The sequence below is a fragment of the Gasterosteus aculeatus genome, chromosome 12 (assembly GCF_964276395.1).
Source record: "Gasterosteus aculeatus chromosome 12, fGasAcu3.hap1.1, whole genome shotgun sequence".
NCBI lineage: Eukaryota > Metazoa > Chordata > Actinopteri > Perciformes > Gasterosteidae > Gasterosteus > Gasterosteus aculeatus.
In genome coordinates this window covers 16,772,230-16,787,844 of record NC_135700.1, presented here as the reverse complement: position 1 = coordinate 16,787,844, position 15,615 = coordinate 16,772,230, and the positions used below count along the sequence as shown (strand labels likewise).

The window sequence follows — 15,615 nt, the reverse complement described above, 5'->3', positions numbered from 1 at the left end:
AGATCAATATGTTGATAGAGTGATGATTCATTTGTGTGCGCGTGTGAATGAGTGAGCACAACTTTCCTCTCAGGACTGCAGTGCAGATCCGAACAGGTTACAGAGTGTTAAGCTTAAGGAAGGAGGGTGTCACTCCTGGGGAGGTTTAATTTAGCAGCTGTTTACTTTTATCCAATAATCCTTCTTTCTGTACACACACAAATAGCTCCGTGTCTACAATTTCACAGGAAAGGTTTGGGCTTGCTAAAGATAAAAAAACAAAAACATTATTTTCAAATTCCAGCATATGAAAAGGTTATTCGCTCATTCGTTTTAATTCTTTTTTAATTTTGTATTCTTTTGTTGTTGGTATGAACCATTATAATGTCCCTACAAGATCAGTTTGGGATTCAGACATAGTTCAAATGAAAAGTTAATGTGTCTTACTAGTTCAGCAGTGTTAATAATAATTGTTAGATAATTGTCAGCATATAACAGTAAATTACCAGAATAACAGATAAAACATTCAGCAGCATCAGTTACGTTAAATGCTGGTGCATCCATTAGAGACATTGGCCAGCTTATGCCGTATATTGTTTATCTTAAAAAGGTTAAATGTGAATTTGAATACCTATGTATTTTTTTTAAATCGCCTTATCCAGCTCACTGCCGTGTGAAACATTTATATTTTTCATTAAGGGACCAGTAATCTCTTTTGTTTGCTCATTTTTCAAGGAAAGAAAACAGCACCATATTTTATTGTCTACAAGTTCTTCAACTGGTTCATGCCGACGCTTCGTTGGACCCTTTTGGCTTCACTGTCACTGTCAGACAGTTTTGTGTTTTATTGATTTAAGCTTTGCCTGTAGATGCCATTTGTGAGATTATTTTGATTTGAACAAACACAACAGACAGTAGGGGACATTGATGTTTACCAGACAATGGTGAATCACAATTTGCATTCCTGCACAGTACAATTATGAAGGCTTGTCATTGAAATGAATAAACATTCTGTTTTAATCTGATGTGTATAACAGGTGAAGTATGTGTAAACGCAACCAAGGCCTTTTGCTTTACCAGTAAGTGAAGCCACGCTCTAAACTTAACTAGGGTAATTTTAACTACACTGATGTATAATTCACACTATTGCATTGTGTATTAACACTGTTTGCCTCGGCTTTTCCCTGAACAACAGAGACAAATGTTTTGAGCTTTAACTCAATAAAAACAAACAAATAAAGGTCATTATGGAGTGAGCGCCCCAAAGATACACATTTTCAATCAAGTAATCTATCTCCACCTTCATAGGAGATTAAGAAAGCCGGGGCATATTGCATTCATTGATTTCTACCACGGGCTTGTATGTGTATGTGTACTTTGTTTTATTTGGACTCGATATCGTCAAATGTTTGTCGTTATTGTGAAGTTCATCCTGTGGCTGTAGGATGTTTTGACCACTTTGATACACCTTTCTCTCATTATATATCAGAATAAAACCAATGATACTACAGTGCCATCCTGTGGCAGAAAACCCCATCACATTAACTTTTGTTTCTTCCCCAAAACGATCAACTAGACAGGCAGTAGATCTAGATAACATCTGGAGGTGCAGTTATTCATTTTTATGCAGAACGTAAAAACACTACTTTGGACTAAATGTCCAAATATACTCTATCACAGATTGTTTTGAACGCTGACGTCATTGGAGCACGTGACCTTTTTTTTCCTCCTTGTTTTTTGAGGCGATTTCATTGGCCGAGCCCTGAGGAATCTGCACTTTGAGGCAGGACCAGCGGAGCCATTTTATTATCATACCAGCAAAAGTGCAGGTGCATCAAAATATATATTTTTTTATATTTACACTTTTCATGTTCGGAGTTACCATGGGACAGTGCGGGATTACGTCATCCAAAACCGTGTTGGTTTTTCTCAATCTCATATTTTGGGTAAGAAAACCGCCGGGTTGTGTGAACAATGCGCGCAGCATCCCCGCGAGGCCGGCAGGCACGCGGAGCATTTAGCACGCTAGCGAACTGCGCCACAGATGCGCTGCGAACTGCGCTTTGGCGATGGACGAGCGCCTTTTTTTATTACCTCCCACCCCCCCTCCGTTCAAAGCACAGCATGCACGGTCCCAAAGGCACACTTTAGCCCTCCACGTGAGGGGCACCAATTGGGGAAAGAATCCTGTGAAGGCAGCGAGCTGCAGTGTGTCGGTATCTGACGCAATGACGTAATGCAGGAGCTGCCGATAGCTGAGCTGTTGAATCATGGAGTTATATACGTGTTATTAACGTTGTATTCATTATATATACATACACACCAGTATGTACACCAGCATTAAATAATTCTCTATTCGGGTTATCTTTAAAAAAAAGAAGACCATTACATGGTGATATTAATGATAATAATAATCAAATCAAATAATATAAATTCAGGGGATTACAGCAGCAAAGGCAGAGTGCACACAGAGACATAGTCAAAAAAACAAGACAACTATAAATAGCAGTAACAGTTCGTTCTCCTCTATTCTCCTCTGTTCTCCTCTGTTCTTCTCTGTTCCTCTTTTTATTACGTATTTCTATCTCCATTTTGCTTTAGGCTACTGGCAAATTAATAAATCATCACTATTTACAAACAGAAAAGAGTCAAATGCACAGATGAGAATACAATAAAAAAAAGTCCCCTGTCGTGCTTCTGATTGTGCTTTGTGTTTTTCTGCAGGCCGCTGCGGGGATTTTATGCTACATCGGAGCCTACGTGTTCATCACATATGACGACTACGACCACTTCTTTGAGGACGTGTACACTTTGATTCCTGCTGTCATAATAATCGCTGTCGGGACTCTTCTCTTCATCATCGGCCTGATTGGCTGCTGTGCAACAATACGTGAAAGCTCCTGCGGCCTGGCAACGGTGAGTGTGCAATGTTTTCACCTGCACCCTTAAAACCAGCTGGATGCAGCGGAGGAACTTTTATGTTGCACGGAGGGCAAGAGGATGACACAAAACCCAACACACAATCTGGGAAACTGTTAATTGATTGGCACCAAAAAAATGTCACTACCAATGTGAAGTAATAAATTTGTGCTTCATGAGCCGATGTACAATATGTCTTTGTTGTCATTCCAGTTTGCTGCCATTCTCCTGCTGGTATTTGTCACGGAGTGCGTGGTGGTGGTGCTCGGCTACACATACAGGGCAAAGGTAAACACGCTGTTGCTTTTTACCACTTTTGTATTTCACAAGTCAAGTTAAATGAAAAGTGGGTCAAGTTGTGCAGCATCTGGTCGAATCTCAGACTTTGCGTGATATTGTTTTTGGGCTTTTATATAAGTGCAGGATAAGATGGATATAGTTTGTAGAATTTGTAGTAGACATTTTAGCAAAACATATTTAGCATTTCTTTGGATTTAAAACTAGGATAAATGAATGTTGCTTTGTTCAGTATTACAAATCCCACATGTGTAGAGTGTTACTCTAAGGCCCTACATTGTAAATTAGCTTTACAATAATGTGAAAGACTGTCCCTTGAGTGATAACATTTAAAAATGTGCAGAGACACTAACTGATGTTGTGGTTTTGTTGTAGGTAGAAAATGAGGTGAATCACTCAATACAGAAGGTTTACAACCAGTACAACGGCACCAACACCGATGCCCCGAGCCGCGCTATTGACTATGTGCAGAGGCAGGTAAGAGAGGAGGAAGTCTATTGCCCCACACATCCAACTTTTAACAGCTAAATTCTTATGTGGACAGCCTTTTGAATCTTAATGAATTTAATGAATGTACTCAGAATTCAGATCTGAACTCCAGACTAATAGTTATAATATATCATATTCTTTCCCTCTCTATTTTTCTAGCTTCACTGCTGCGGCATTCACAACTACTCTGACTGGAGGAACACGCGCTGGTTTAAAGAATCCAAGAATAACAGTGTCCCGGTCAGTTGCTGTCAGCCCAGCATCAGTAACTGCACCGGCACTCTCACTCGACCTGCGGATCTCTACCAAGAGGTACGAACAAGATGCCGAAACCACAGAACAAAGTCAAAGTTATGGATTGCATCTTTGTTTCAACTTTGCGCAAACAGAAGAACAATTTAACATGTTTCTCTGTCTTTTTCTGGTTTTCTTCTGAGAGAAATGTTGTTATGGATATGAAATGATCTTAATGTCATTCATTTTCTTCTGTAGGGTTGTGAGGCTCTTGTTGTGAAAAAGTTAAAGGAGATCATGATGTATGTCATATGGGCTGCACTCACTTTCGCGTCTATACAGGTAAGTAGGAGAACTTCAATGCTCCCTAAAACCATCAGGGAAAACACTATATAACTATATTTGGCAGTCGATCAGTGCAAGCAGCCAGACAGGTTTAAAACAATCTCTGGCTTGGCAAATGCGTCCTGGCCACTAGTTTGAAATACATGCAAAGATGAATGTCACAATGGGGCAGGAATCCTAAATGTAAGAAAGGATCAGTATCACAATAAGGTTACTTCATTAACAACACATTTCTGTCTCACTGCAGAAAATGCACATAAGTCATCTTATCCTGAGTCAAAAGCAGCTTGTTCACTGGGAGAATAATTAAAGCTGCAGTCGGCTGTCTTAAAGCAACCGGAGCCAACAGCACCTCTGACCTAATCGTGTCAAATCATTCTTGGCGACTTTAAAAGCTCAGCATGGATTCCACTGACCAGAAAAACACTGCTCCCCGAGCAGCGACTAAGACAGCACGGCCAATCACTCGTAATTACACTCAAACCGTCTCATCACAACACAGCATGCGTCACGTGCACGTAAAAATATCGCGCTTTCTGGCATTTACATGAAAAAAAAGATCGGGATGCTTGATGAGAACTAGGAAATAACGGATCGTTGAGCTCTTGCTCATGTGGTTTCCCTGCCAAGTTTGGCGAAACGCACAAGGACCCATATAACAGCTTCGCCGTCTGCCTGCAGATGCTGGGGATGCTCTGCGCCTGCGTGGTGCTGTGCAGGAGGAGCCACGACCCCGCGTACGAGCTGCTGGTCACGACCAACAGCTACGCGTGAGCGAGGCATCAAACCAACAAGGCGCTCAATAAATCGAAAGGAGCATCACTAGTCGTGTCCACAATAGAGTTCGGCTGTAGTTACATAAGCTCAAGCACACCTTGCACAATTCACGATGAAGTAGCGAACACCGGTGATGCGGTTTGCTTCAAGGGGAAACTAGTTATTTATTGACCTGCTTTGTAAGTTACTGTTACTTAAATGTTTGTTTTTTTTCTTCACTTTTTAAATAATTAAATAGTTACAGTAGCCAGAGTTGTATATGGCTGACATTATTGATGTTGCATTTTTTTTCTTTAAATGTGGCTTGATGAAACTCCCCAGGAAGGAGTATGAGAAGTCATATGGAGCGTAATAAGAATGTATTTCCTTGTGTGCTCGTTTGCACCACGTCAACAGCGCGTGGACGTATCTCCTGGCTGTTAAGTGAAACTTGGTTAATAAGAAAATGGGAAAAACAAGATTTTACCACAGACAAAACAGATTTAATGGTTTTGGAACGGCTTTGTTTTATCTCTCAAAGCCATGTTTGAAAGAAAAACTCCTTCATAATCACAAATATTCAGGTTGTGAATAATGTTCTGTTGTGGTGTAGATCTTTTCTGAGTTAATTGTGAATGAACCATTTAGTCTCCAGTGCTATTATTATTATTATTATTATTATTACTATTAGCAGAGTGTTATCAGTGGTACCTAAAGACCTGTATATGTAGATTCAGTTTGTTACAATCCCTTTGTTTATATTGTTGGTTATATCCCTGCTATCCGAATTATGACACATTATTTTGTACGTATTTGTGAAAGTGTGCACCGTTTTAATATTTTTGATCTTTTAAGTTGACCCCTAGACATTTAGCTGGTGCCGCAGTAAAAAATCATGACAAACACAATTAGCTATACACTGTACAACAGTCAAGATACAAATAAAGTCGTACATTTCAACATGGCTGTTTAACTTCATTTACATGAACGTGAGTATGTTGCCGGTCATCATTTTATATTTCCTCAGTTGCATGACACGTATGAGTATGTGTAGACATCTACAGGCTATACATAGTTTATTTTCTAAAGGAGTTACAGGCGCCTAATGGACCGCAGACATACATTGTATTGTGACCTTCAATCTGCCTCAATGACTCGCATTGAGGGAACTCTGCCTGCTACGGACGAGTCGGACAGTTTTCAGACGCCTTAACAGGAACTTACAGAAAGTTGCTTCCTGTTGGATCCGATCCGTAGGCTACGCGTAGTTCAGATTGGTCCATGTTAGTTCATAAATATATATTTATCAGTATCTGTATAGTGTGCTCTCCTTTTTATGTCTGCCTGGGAAAAACCTTGCCACTCATCTTAGTATTTCTTAAATAAATAAGCTTTATTATTATCAATCACACAATATGTATTCATTGATTAAACGATAATATTAGCCAACATTTAAGCACTAAATATTACAAATGATTTTCTACAAAACGGGGTGTTTGTTGTCACATCAATCAGCTATCTGATGACCCGTCTACCACCATTTCCTCGGCCATCGATTCTGTGCACGACTGGATCATCTCGTGTGGTTTTCGTGGTGAAGAATTACGCAGTTCTTAAAATAACGGATGAAGCAAGGCAGAGAACATCACCTGCTGTTGCTCATCATTATGCGGGCCATCTTTGCTAAATACGCTCTATAACAAGTCATCTAATGCCAATCTGACGCTACGTGAATTAACTTTTACGGCACACATTGGAAAGTCTGCCTTTTGAGGAACAACTGCATCAAACACCTCACGACCCACCAGGTGCAGAATAGGGTTTTAAAGATGAAGATGAAGGGGATATCTCGGGAGGAAATACCAAACATGAAAGCAGTAAGAAAATGCAGCATCGGCAGAGGAGCAAAATTAGCTTAGCTGCCCAAATGGTCAGTGCAAGCGGTGAATAGAGAAGAGGAACCATCCCAGGTTGGATTACTGTGTTGTTGACAGTGAGGTAAATGTGAAATGAGCAAAGTCACTTGTGAGCTGTTTCAAAACGTTCCATCCAAATGTTCAGCTCCGGTGCGTCGGTCACATCTTTCCCAGAAAGTTTCCTGGCACCAGTCCGGTCAGCCCGTCCCTCTCCGCTGTCCACCAGCCATCTTCTCCTTGCTCCAACACTCGGACCACCTCGCCTATACTGACAGACAGCTCGTCCGCTTCCTGACAAGTCAACACGCACAAAGACGACAAATGGTTACAAAGAGGGTTCCGTTGAAGGAGCCTTTATCGCTGAAAGTTCTTACCTGTGTACCTACATTCTGCACCATTGGGAGTACAGTGCTGTAATGGTACACGCATTGATGGTATACTTCATGTCCTCTCAGTGTTACAATACAAGAGAATGTGTCGTAATAATCACCCTGCCCGTGTAATCATAAAGCACGATGTAGCTGTCTCCATCAGCTGACACCGTGGCTGCATACTGGAGGCCTCGTAGGGGCGCGTACCCGCCGTCTGAAATGTCAACTGAAGGCAGAGTGAAAGTAAGCGATAGTATATTGAATAGATTGTGCTAATATATGTGGTCTGTGGTCTACCTTAATAAAATGTGTGTGGTGTTTTGCAAGTATTCAATAGTTATCTATTTCATAATTGAATTCGCCATATCTATTTGAACTGTATGAAACCGACTCAATTATTTCAACACATCTAAGCTTTGTGTGATAATTATTGTGATTGCTTTAAGGTCAAATTTAAATGTAAATTCATATTTAAATAGATAGCACTATGACTACAATTAAGCTAGTTTCTGATTGCTCCCCTCAATACTGTGGTCGAAAAGAGAGCTCGAAAGGGAATTAGTTACTTACACTCGCCAGAAGGAGTCATGGACGATTGTGAGTTTTGAAGATCGTCTACGCCGTTGTTCCCAGGACTTACGAGAAGGGGACCAGAGCACCTGATTGATCCAGGTCAGAGTACAAATTTAGGATATACACATTTTCTTTTTGTAGTTTTTAAAACGGATAAAGGTACGTTAGAAACTAGGAGGAGATAGCCTTGTCTTATTGACAGTACCACACTTCCAGTGTGGAGTGTGTCAGACCTCATCACAGCGTCTTCTTCACCGACCACAGCATAAGCTTGGCTTGGATTGCCGTCCCGGGATGTTGTCGCCTGGTAGTAGCTTTCAAACAATAAGGGCTCTGTGTGAGGGAAAGAGAAACGAGCGAGAAGTTGAGCAGCGCTGCGGATCCTGTTCTCTGGCGACGGCCCCTTCTTTGGTTGCTCCGAAGGGTAAAGGTCAATCTACCCGGCTCGTCTCCTACCTGGAGGCTTCGATCCTGTGGCTTTCATCCCTATGAAATGGTTGTTGTCCGTGGTGATGTCACACTTTTCCAGCAGCTGCCTCACCTCCTCCATAAACTGAAAAACAAGAGGCCATTCTCTCAAATTGTAGACTTCATCCACCAAATGCTGAAACGTGCTTTTGGTTCACGCTTGAATCATCTTCAGAAAATCGTGTTACTGGACCCAATCCAAAGGCCTTGAGCAGTTTCAGTAGAAAGTAGGAGTAGGAACTATATCATTTCAATCATGGTTCCTACGTGAAACTAGTATGTTCCAGAGACGGTAAAGATCTCTGGGAATCCCAACTACAAAACTTTGCAATTGACATCAAAACTATCTACATTGTTAATATCACTACACGTGCATTTTGGACTTTGGGATGAACTGTCCCTTTTTAAGTAGAGTTTATATCCATTTCAATGTATTTAACTAAAGAAAGTGAGCTCACCTCATCATCTTTGACGCACTGCATGGATAAATGGTTGCAGTGGTCCCACAGAGAACACCTGAGCATGCGGATTCGATCTCCCTCCATTTGCTGGAACACCTGAGAAACATGCACTCTGTTTCTACTGTACCAATGACTTTTCATTTCTTCACCACTTGTTATTCTGCATGACACCACGCCGGCAGTATCAGATCGCTGTATTAGAAATGGCTGACTGCATACATCGAAAAAACCACAGCAGAGCTCAACTTTGAACATGGTTGTGGGTTTATTATTGTTCCATTTTTAGCATGCCGACTGCAAGATGTGTAGTTCCTCACTTGTCAGCGGTGAAGCAGAGGATGTGACGATTACGAGTTCTAGTCTGTGTGGCTAGAAGCCCTCGTCGTGGTTTATGACTAAGACAGACAGCAGCGCGTGTTATAGAGAATGTAGTCCACTTTACCTCGCATGTGCTCTTGTGTGTTTCCTTCCAGTCCCGCCGAACACTCTCTAGCTGATCAATGTTGGCAATGTACAGCTTCTCTGTGAGCGATTGTAGTGATTAGATACGTTTGTAGTAAAGAAATGAAACACAGCAACAAACACAAGTTCATTTGTAAAGCCTGCAAGGTGCAAATTTCTTCGCAGCTTCTATAATATGTGATGACTGTACTGGAAGTTGTATGAAGATAGAGGCTTAGTTGTGCAGGTTCAATATAGAAATTGTAGAGTTGAAACATGCTTGTGGGCCTTACCTGCTTCATTGGCTGTCTGTCTGCATTGCTTAGCCCTGTTACGCATCTGAGAATAAAGTTGTATGAATAATAAAAACGAAGGAAACAACAAACATGGCAAGTGAAACAAGCTCTTGTCAGAAACTGCTGAGACTTCTTCAAATTAAAACATCATACGGCCCAAGTATGCTAGACCCTCCAAAATATGTCTTTGGCCCTTTTCTTTACTATGCAAAAGTCTAAAGATTATCGTAGTCATTTGGGGGATATGCCATGGATTGAATTAACGAAAAATTCTGACTTCCGATGTTAAACTGGCTGTTAAACATACTTCAGTTCCTCTTTGCTAGACGTTGCATTATTGCATCACTGTGCCCAATTACAGGGAAGTTTCACCAGTAAACTTGCAGTTTGGGGTAAAAAGCAATATGCCACATGTAAGTCAATGTTTGAATTCCTTAAAACTGCCAACTGGTCTGCATCACACTTCTAGTGGGCCAGTTTACTTAATAAACCTTTTCTGAGTTTTTGCAGGAAGTAGTTGTCTTCTCGGCTCCCTGTTCTGCCTCGTCCGCCTCTCTGCATCTCGCCTCATAGTTCTTCTTAGACTGTAAGAAACAGAAACCAGTCCACGAAAACTGCTCAACAATGACAAAAAAAAGTCGTGTTGGATTGTTGATTTGATGCCAAATGTCTTAAATGAAATGACATCATCTTATGATGTCACTTACTTCCACCGTCCTCTTGTACAAAGAAACCTTTTTCTTCTGAACCTTCTCCATGATGCTTTGGAACTATGAGCAGAAGCACAATGGTGAAATTTCATCTATTCATCTAACTTCATCTAACTTCACCTAAATGGAATGTTTAATGTGGACTCTTAAGAATTCGAGTGGTGCCTGCATTTCTTTGTGATTACATGGTTTGTAAATATCTATAAATGTGTATTATCCCAAAAAAGGGATTTAAATAATCTTAGCAATAGATACAATTTTCACATAAGTATAAGAATAAAGCCAAGCTGAAGAAAGCCAGCAAACGTTACATCATGGTCATCAGGGAAATGAAACCTCAACTCTATACTGTACAGTTAAATACCTTCTTCCTGTGTTCTTTCTGCCGTTCTCGGAATGTCTCAATCTTTTTCACCTCCTCTTTCAGTATATCGGCCAGCTGGATGTGAAAGTTACCAACGTTCTCAATTTCTGCAGCCAAAAACACCTAAATTAATCACTTCTACACATTCACAGACGCAGAAAAAGAACGCAGCACTTTTTAGCACCTTGGTGTGATTTGTCCGTGGCTTCGTTGACTTACCTGTCTTCAATAGGTCAAAGGTTGCTCTCAGGGTGCTGGAAGAGCAATGCACATTTAAGACGGTAAGAAGTAAATGTCTGACTGCTTGTGACACAACGGGAACAGGAAGTCGGGCAACATACAGTATAAGTAGGCAGTAGGCAGTCGGATCGATACATTAACACACAGCAAACCTTCTTTTCCCTTCTCTCTCTTTCCATCTCACACACAAATCATGTTGTTTCCTTTTTAAACAAAGAAATCACTCACAGACCCATGACTGGCGTGTCAACGAGTCACATGGGGTATGCTGTCTTATATACAAAGTGTACAGCACGACTCGTAACCAGGATGCGGATGTGTTTACCTGATCTCTGTGTGTCCCCCCGCTTTGCGGGCAATAGTCACCAGTTCCTTCCCATACTTCTCCTCTGCGAGCGTCCTGAGAAGTAAGAACACAGATGCAACACCGTGTGAACTGCGTTGTCTTTGTCCTAACAAAACGGGACGCGCGACTTGTCACGCAGTTGTGGTGCTGTATGATACATGTTATGGTAACAGAATTGCACGACATCATTTTGAATTTTGTGATGGTTTCGGTTACCTCATCTTTAAAAGCTCCTCCACATCTTTACACATTTGCTTTCCATCTCGCAACCTTTGGATTACAGCGTCGTACCCGGCGTGACAGGTGAAGCTGGACCCCTGTATTTGGAAGACGTAGAAAAGGTTTAGAGGAATACTGGATACTGGAGATTTATCAACAATAGTTGCAACAAGTTATTGACTCAATCCTGGGGAACCCGTGTGGTTAAAAAGCAGAACTAGCATTGAGCAAAAAGTAGTTTTTATGAAATGCAGCATGCTCGGAACCTCATGAAACTGCCATTCTGCCAAGAGTGGAGCATATTGACAGTAAGTAGTTTGATGCATTGAGGTAACTTAGTACTTAAGTACTCTCTTTGTGTATTGAGAGGACTTAAGGCTTAAAGGCATTTTTATTTTATAACATGTACATTTACTCCTACACTGTCACTGGTGGGGAGTTTAATGGTAGTCAATTCTTTTTTAGGCACTTTTACTTTTACTCAACGTGAATTCTAAAATAAGGAAAATGAACTTTGATGACAGCGAGACTGCAAAGACCCCCTGCACTTTCAGTTTCAAGGACTAATCCCAACCACAGCGAGACGTTAGAGCACCAAAACCCAACTCACCCAGAAAGCATCTTTAAACATCAAAGGTGTCATCTCAGTTGTTTCCTCCGTGCACGGAACCCTTCCTCAGCCTGAACTTCATTCACCTCTTTGTCACTGAAGTCAATCGCTCACCGACAACTTGAATAAAGTTGTTTTGGGCCGACTAAACTGTGCTCAGGCGGTGAGCAGCCTGACTGTCGGCGAGTCATTAAGAATGAGGAAGAGCTTCTGTCCCATGATGTCACTGACCGCAGCCAGCTCAGCCAATGTGTGACACGGCATCTCTAACTCAAAAGTCTCAGCTTCAGATGGCTGTGTTACATATATATATATATATATATATATATATATATATATATATATATATATATATATATATATATATATATATATAATCCAACATCATATCACAAATATATATATATATATATTCGTGATTTTATCTCGGATATGTAACACATGTAAGAATATATGTTACATATAAACGCATATTTAATGTCCATATAAGAACGTTGTCGTGCGCATTCCTGTGATGAACACAAGAGGGAGACACAGACCTTTCTAAAAAATATCAAAGAAGCCTCCAAGTATTACATGGGATGAAACCCTTCCATTATGGAGTCGGTAGTTCTTAAATCTCTGGGGCCCAAGATAAAATCACAAATCCTTCAATCCGGTTGAGCTGAAAACAAATCTGTGCCTCAGGCGTCTTTCTGGGACGATATGTGGACACGTCAACCTAGAAGCGTATTATTGATTTTTAAAGTGAGCAGAAGGACAGAGTGTGGTGTCTCTCACCCGTCACTCAATGAAACGTGTGAAAATCTTTGGAGAGATCATTCACACATCTTACGAGACAGAGGTTGTAAAAGGGACAGTACTGATCAATACAGCCAACTGACAATAAAATAAAAATAAATAAATTATGAAGCACTTTGAGGTGCAATTCTACATATATTACACTGGCCAGTTTGATTTATTGACTGTTTGGTTTGATCTTATTTTGCATGATTTATTCAAGAATGATTTCCTGTGAAAACTATTTACCCACAAAATAGACTTCTCATAAATGAATGAATTTTTCCGATACTTCAAATGAAGGAAGTTAGTTCATTCCTGGCCAGCTATCTATCCTTATGGAGTGAGCATTTCGTCCATTTACAATTATATTAATTCCGCCGTCCCACTTAGAAACATTTAGCGGTTTAAGTCCGAGGCCGAGGCTCCCAACGAGTTTTCAAGTCGAGATGCCTGACTCTGTGGTGCTTGGCCTTTGCTGTGACCCCGTTTGAGGCCTCTAATGGAGGGACAAGCTCTGGGAATCAGCTGTGCTGCCTGCGTCTGAGCACACTATCACACACCAGGGTACGCCAGGCCACACACTCACACACAAATACACTTAAGTGTCCCACCCCTCTCTCACTCGTTTTCTTTCTCTCTCCCTCACACTCCCTGGAGTGGCAGTTATTGAACTGTGACAAACGAGCCGTGTCAGACCGGCCCCCCTACCTGGGGGATTGGCTAAATGACCTTTCCATTACCCAACCACTGCTGTATTCCCCCTCTACAGATAGAGTTACACACACAGCCACAAAGCCCATTTGCTGGGACCGGTGTCAACGTCGCTGCCATTAGCCACTACATCTTTCTGTGCTTTCTCATTATAATTTGTATTTTAAACGTCAATGTTGCAGATCCATTTATCTGCAACATTTTGCAGTATTGATATTGATTTTGTGTGCCTGTGTTCCATGTGAGCTGCTATGAGAAGCAGCTTCCGTCCGGTCGCTTCGGTTTGTATTGTATATGCGTGTTTGACCTGTCTCTCACACATGCTCAAACCTCCGTACTTACTAATACCCTGTTGACTGTTGACGCTAGCATTGAATCTCGAGGCGAGGATTGGCAAACAGGATGCAAGAGGAGAGGGATGAAGCTATAAGGAGAAAAAAGTGAAAGAGAAGAGAGGCTCCGGACCGAACGGGTCGGGATCGTAGTCTGCAGCTGACTGCTGCTGGCTGTTGGATAGGAATGCAATGGAGTGAGTCCTTGGGAATTAGTGGGAACCTGTTAGTAAGATGACAGATGGAGATCTAATGATGTGTAGGCACAAGGGCACGGCCTGTAGTTGCTAGTGAGACAATCTGTAGTGGCTGTCACAATACAGCTGAGAACCAACAGCTAAAGGAGGAAGAGGAGGAGGAGGAGAGCGAGCCGGGGGCCTTTCTACCGTTTGATCCTGGTCCGGCTTTGAATGAAACATTTATTAGCTCTCTTAATCCTCAGCATCACTGCGAAGAACTCCGATGTTGATCGATCGGATCCTCGTGTTTCCGCTCTCCTGTTAGTCCGTCGATGTGATTCTCTGGGTACTGGGATTAAGGCAGCGTGGGCACACATACCAACATGACCAGAAGGCATAATTGTGTGGATTGTCCGTTGTATAAATATTTAACCGGCACTGATACGACCACGGCCACGTTCGTATTGATTTGATGATCTCAAAATGCCCTTAGAACATTCCATGTATGGGTGCAGATAAAAAGCTGGGAACGGGATTAGCGTGTGTATGTGTGTGTGCGTCTGTGCATTTAAGTCGCCGCGTATCCGTGGTGACCCCTGTAAAAGGGATGCGTGCCACAGGCAATTCCCCCTCTGTCCTCTCCTCTCTGCCCCCCCACGGTCCCTTCAACAGACGGGCTCTTGGTGTTACACTAATTTGCCCAGTGGCCATTCCCTCCACTGGGACGCACCCCGTCCTCCTCACCTGACTCCATTTTCTTTTCTTGTTTTTTCTTGCTCTCTTTCATTGCACCTTCTGACCCATGTCCTCTCCTCTTGGTTGTTTTTTTTTGTCACTTCCATACTCCCCTTCTCTCTGTGTGTGTCATCATCCTCCACTCTCACCTCGCTCATAACTCTTGTCTTCTTTCTCACTCCCTCTTTTGCTCTCTCTCTCTCGCTTCTTCTCTCCAGCCAGGACGGTTTGCTATTCCTGCTGGTCTCTCATGGCCGGGCCTTTTACCACCACGTGATGCTGTTTTTTTGTGTGCAAACAATGCACCTGCAGAACGCAGTTGCATTGTTTGCCCACGTGTGTGTGTGTGTGTGTGTGTGTGTGTTGCAATGGACGAAGGCAAAGGCCGCTAGTTTTCTAAGTGGTGCCTTCCATCTGACCGCGAGGGAAGATCCAGGCCGATGTGCGGCCACTTCCTCTGGACCAGCGCCAGTCTTTGCTTTGTAGTTCCTCTTCAAAGAGGACAGATGGATTTTTTTTAAGTGTGTCGATGTATGCGTACAGGTTTAGTTTATATTTGCTCAGTGGAGGCTAATGGGTCGTGATGTATCCGTGTGAGTGTGTGCTTGCACATAATGACCTTTTTTTGATTTTGTTAGTTTGTTCAAAGGGCTGTAAAGTGACTTGTGATTTGACATTCAGATAAAAGGGATCCGGTTTATTTTCTGTGATTCTGATAGTGTCCGTGTTCAAGCCGCCAACTGATTCATTCCGTTACAAGTTTTAACGTGTCCTTCCACATAATAAAGAATAGTTTAAATGCAATAAATTGTGATTCTGGGTTGACATGACTGTCCACGCC

The 15,615-nt window shown here is 41.9% G+C and overlaps 2 protein-coding genes across 3 annotated transcripts; one reads left to right on the top strand and one right to left on the bottom strand.

Moving 5' to 3' along the window:
• The first annotated feature begins 1,517 nt into the window (after nucleotides 1-1,517).
• LOC120835121 (tetraspanin-3) lies at nucleotides 1,518-5,979 on the top strand. The gene is made up of 7 exons (XM_040203717.2): nucleotides 1,518-1,925; nucleotides 2,704-2,895; nucleotides 3,112-3,186; nucleotides 3,571-3,672; nucleotides 3,844-3,996; nucleotides 4,177-4,260; nucleotides 4,945-5,979. Exons 1-7 carry the CDS (start codon nucleotides 1,848-1,850, stop codon nucleotides 5,035-5,037), a joined length of 777 nt encoding a protein of 258 aa, XP_040059651.1. The 5' UTR covers nucleotides 1,518-1,847; the 3' UTR covers nucleotides 5,038-5,979.
• Nucleotides 5,980-6,393: 414 nt separating this feature from the next.
• Nucleotides 6,394-12,262, bottom strand: pstpip1b (proline-serine-threonine phosphatase interacting protein 1b). 2 transcript variants are annotated; one of them, XM_040203706.2, is made up of 15 exons: nucleotides 12,035-12,262; nucleotides 11,422-11,522; nucleotides 11,185-11,259; nucleotides 10,839-10,873; nucleotides 10,620-10,726; nucleotides 10,253-10,315; nucleotides 10,037-10,129; nucleotides 9,543-9,588; nucleotides 9,251-9,330; nucleotides 8,806-8,904; nucleotides 8,336-8,432; nucleotides 8,113-8,212; nucleotides 7,877-7,965; nucleotides 7,426-7,532; nucleotides 6,394-7,226 (listed from the first exon to the last, which is right to left on the bottom strand). In XM_040203706.2, the coding sequence occupies exons 1-15, from the start codon at nucleotides 12,065-12,067 to the stop codon at nucleotides 7,095-7,097; spliced, it is 1,257 nt and encodes a 418-aa protein (XP_040059640.1). In that variant the 5' UTR covers nucleotides 12,068-12,262; the 3' UTR covers nucleotides 6,394-7,094. The 2 variants fall into 2 exon arrangements, with proteins under 2 accessions (XP_040059640.1, XP_077941633.1); XM_078085507.1 differs by having other exon boundaries at nucleotides 10,037-10,159; nucleotides 12,035-12,243.
• Between the last annotated feature and the right edge of the window lie 3,353 nt (nucleotides 12,263-15,615).

What these genes read in the sequence shown, in the direction of transcription:
- pstpip1b (XM_078085507.1), bottom strand. Translation starts at nt 12,067, where the DNA reads ATGACACCTTTGATGTTTAAAGATGCTTTCTGG. An exon ending in TGTTTAAAGATGCTTTCTGG is followed by an intron (nt 11,523 to 12,034) that starts GTGAGTTGGGTT and finishes TTCCAAATACAG; the next exon opens with GGGTCCAGCTTCACCTGTCA. An exon ending in ACAGACAGCCAATGAAGCAG is followed by an intron (nt 9,331 to 9,542) that starts GTAAGGCCCACA and finishes AATCGCTCACAG; the next exon opens with AGAAGCTGTACATTGCCAAC.
- LOC120835121 (XM_040203717.2), top strand. Translation starts at nt 1,848, where the DNA reads ATGTTCGGAGTTACCATGGGACAGTGCGGGATTACGTCATCCAAAACC. An exon ending in TTGACTATGTGCAGAGGCAG is followed by an intron (nt 3,673 to 3,843) that starts GTAAGAGAGGAG and finishes CTATTTTTCTAG; the next exon opens with CTTCACTGCTGCGGCATTCA. An exon ending in TCACTTTCGCGTCTATACAG is followed by an intron (nt 4,261 to 4,944) that starts GTAAGTAGGAGA and finishes GTCTGCCTGCAG; the next exon opens with ATGCTGGGGATGCTCTGCGC.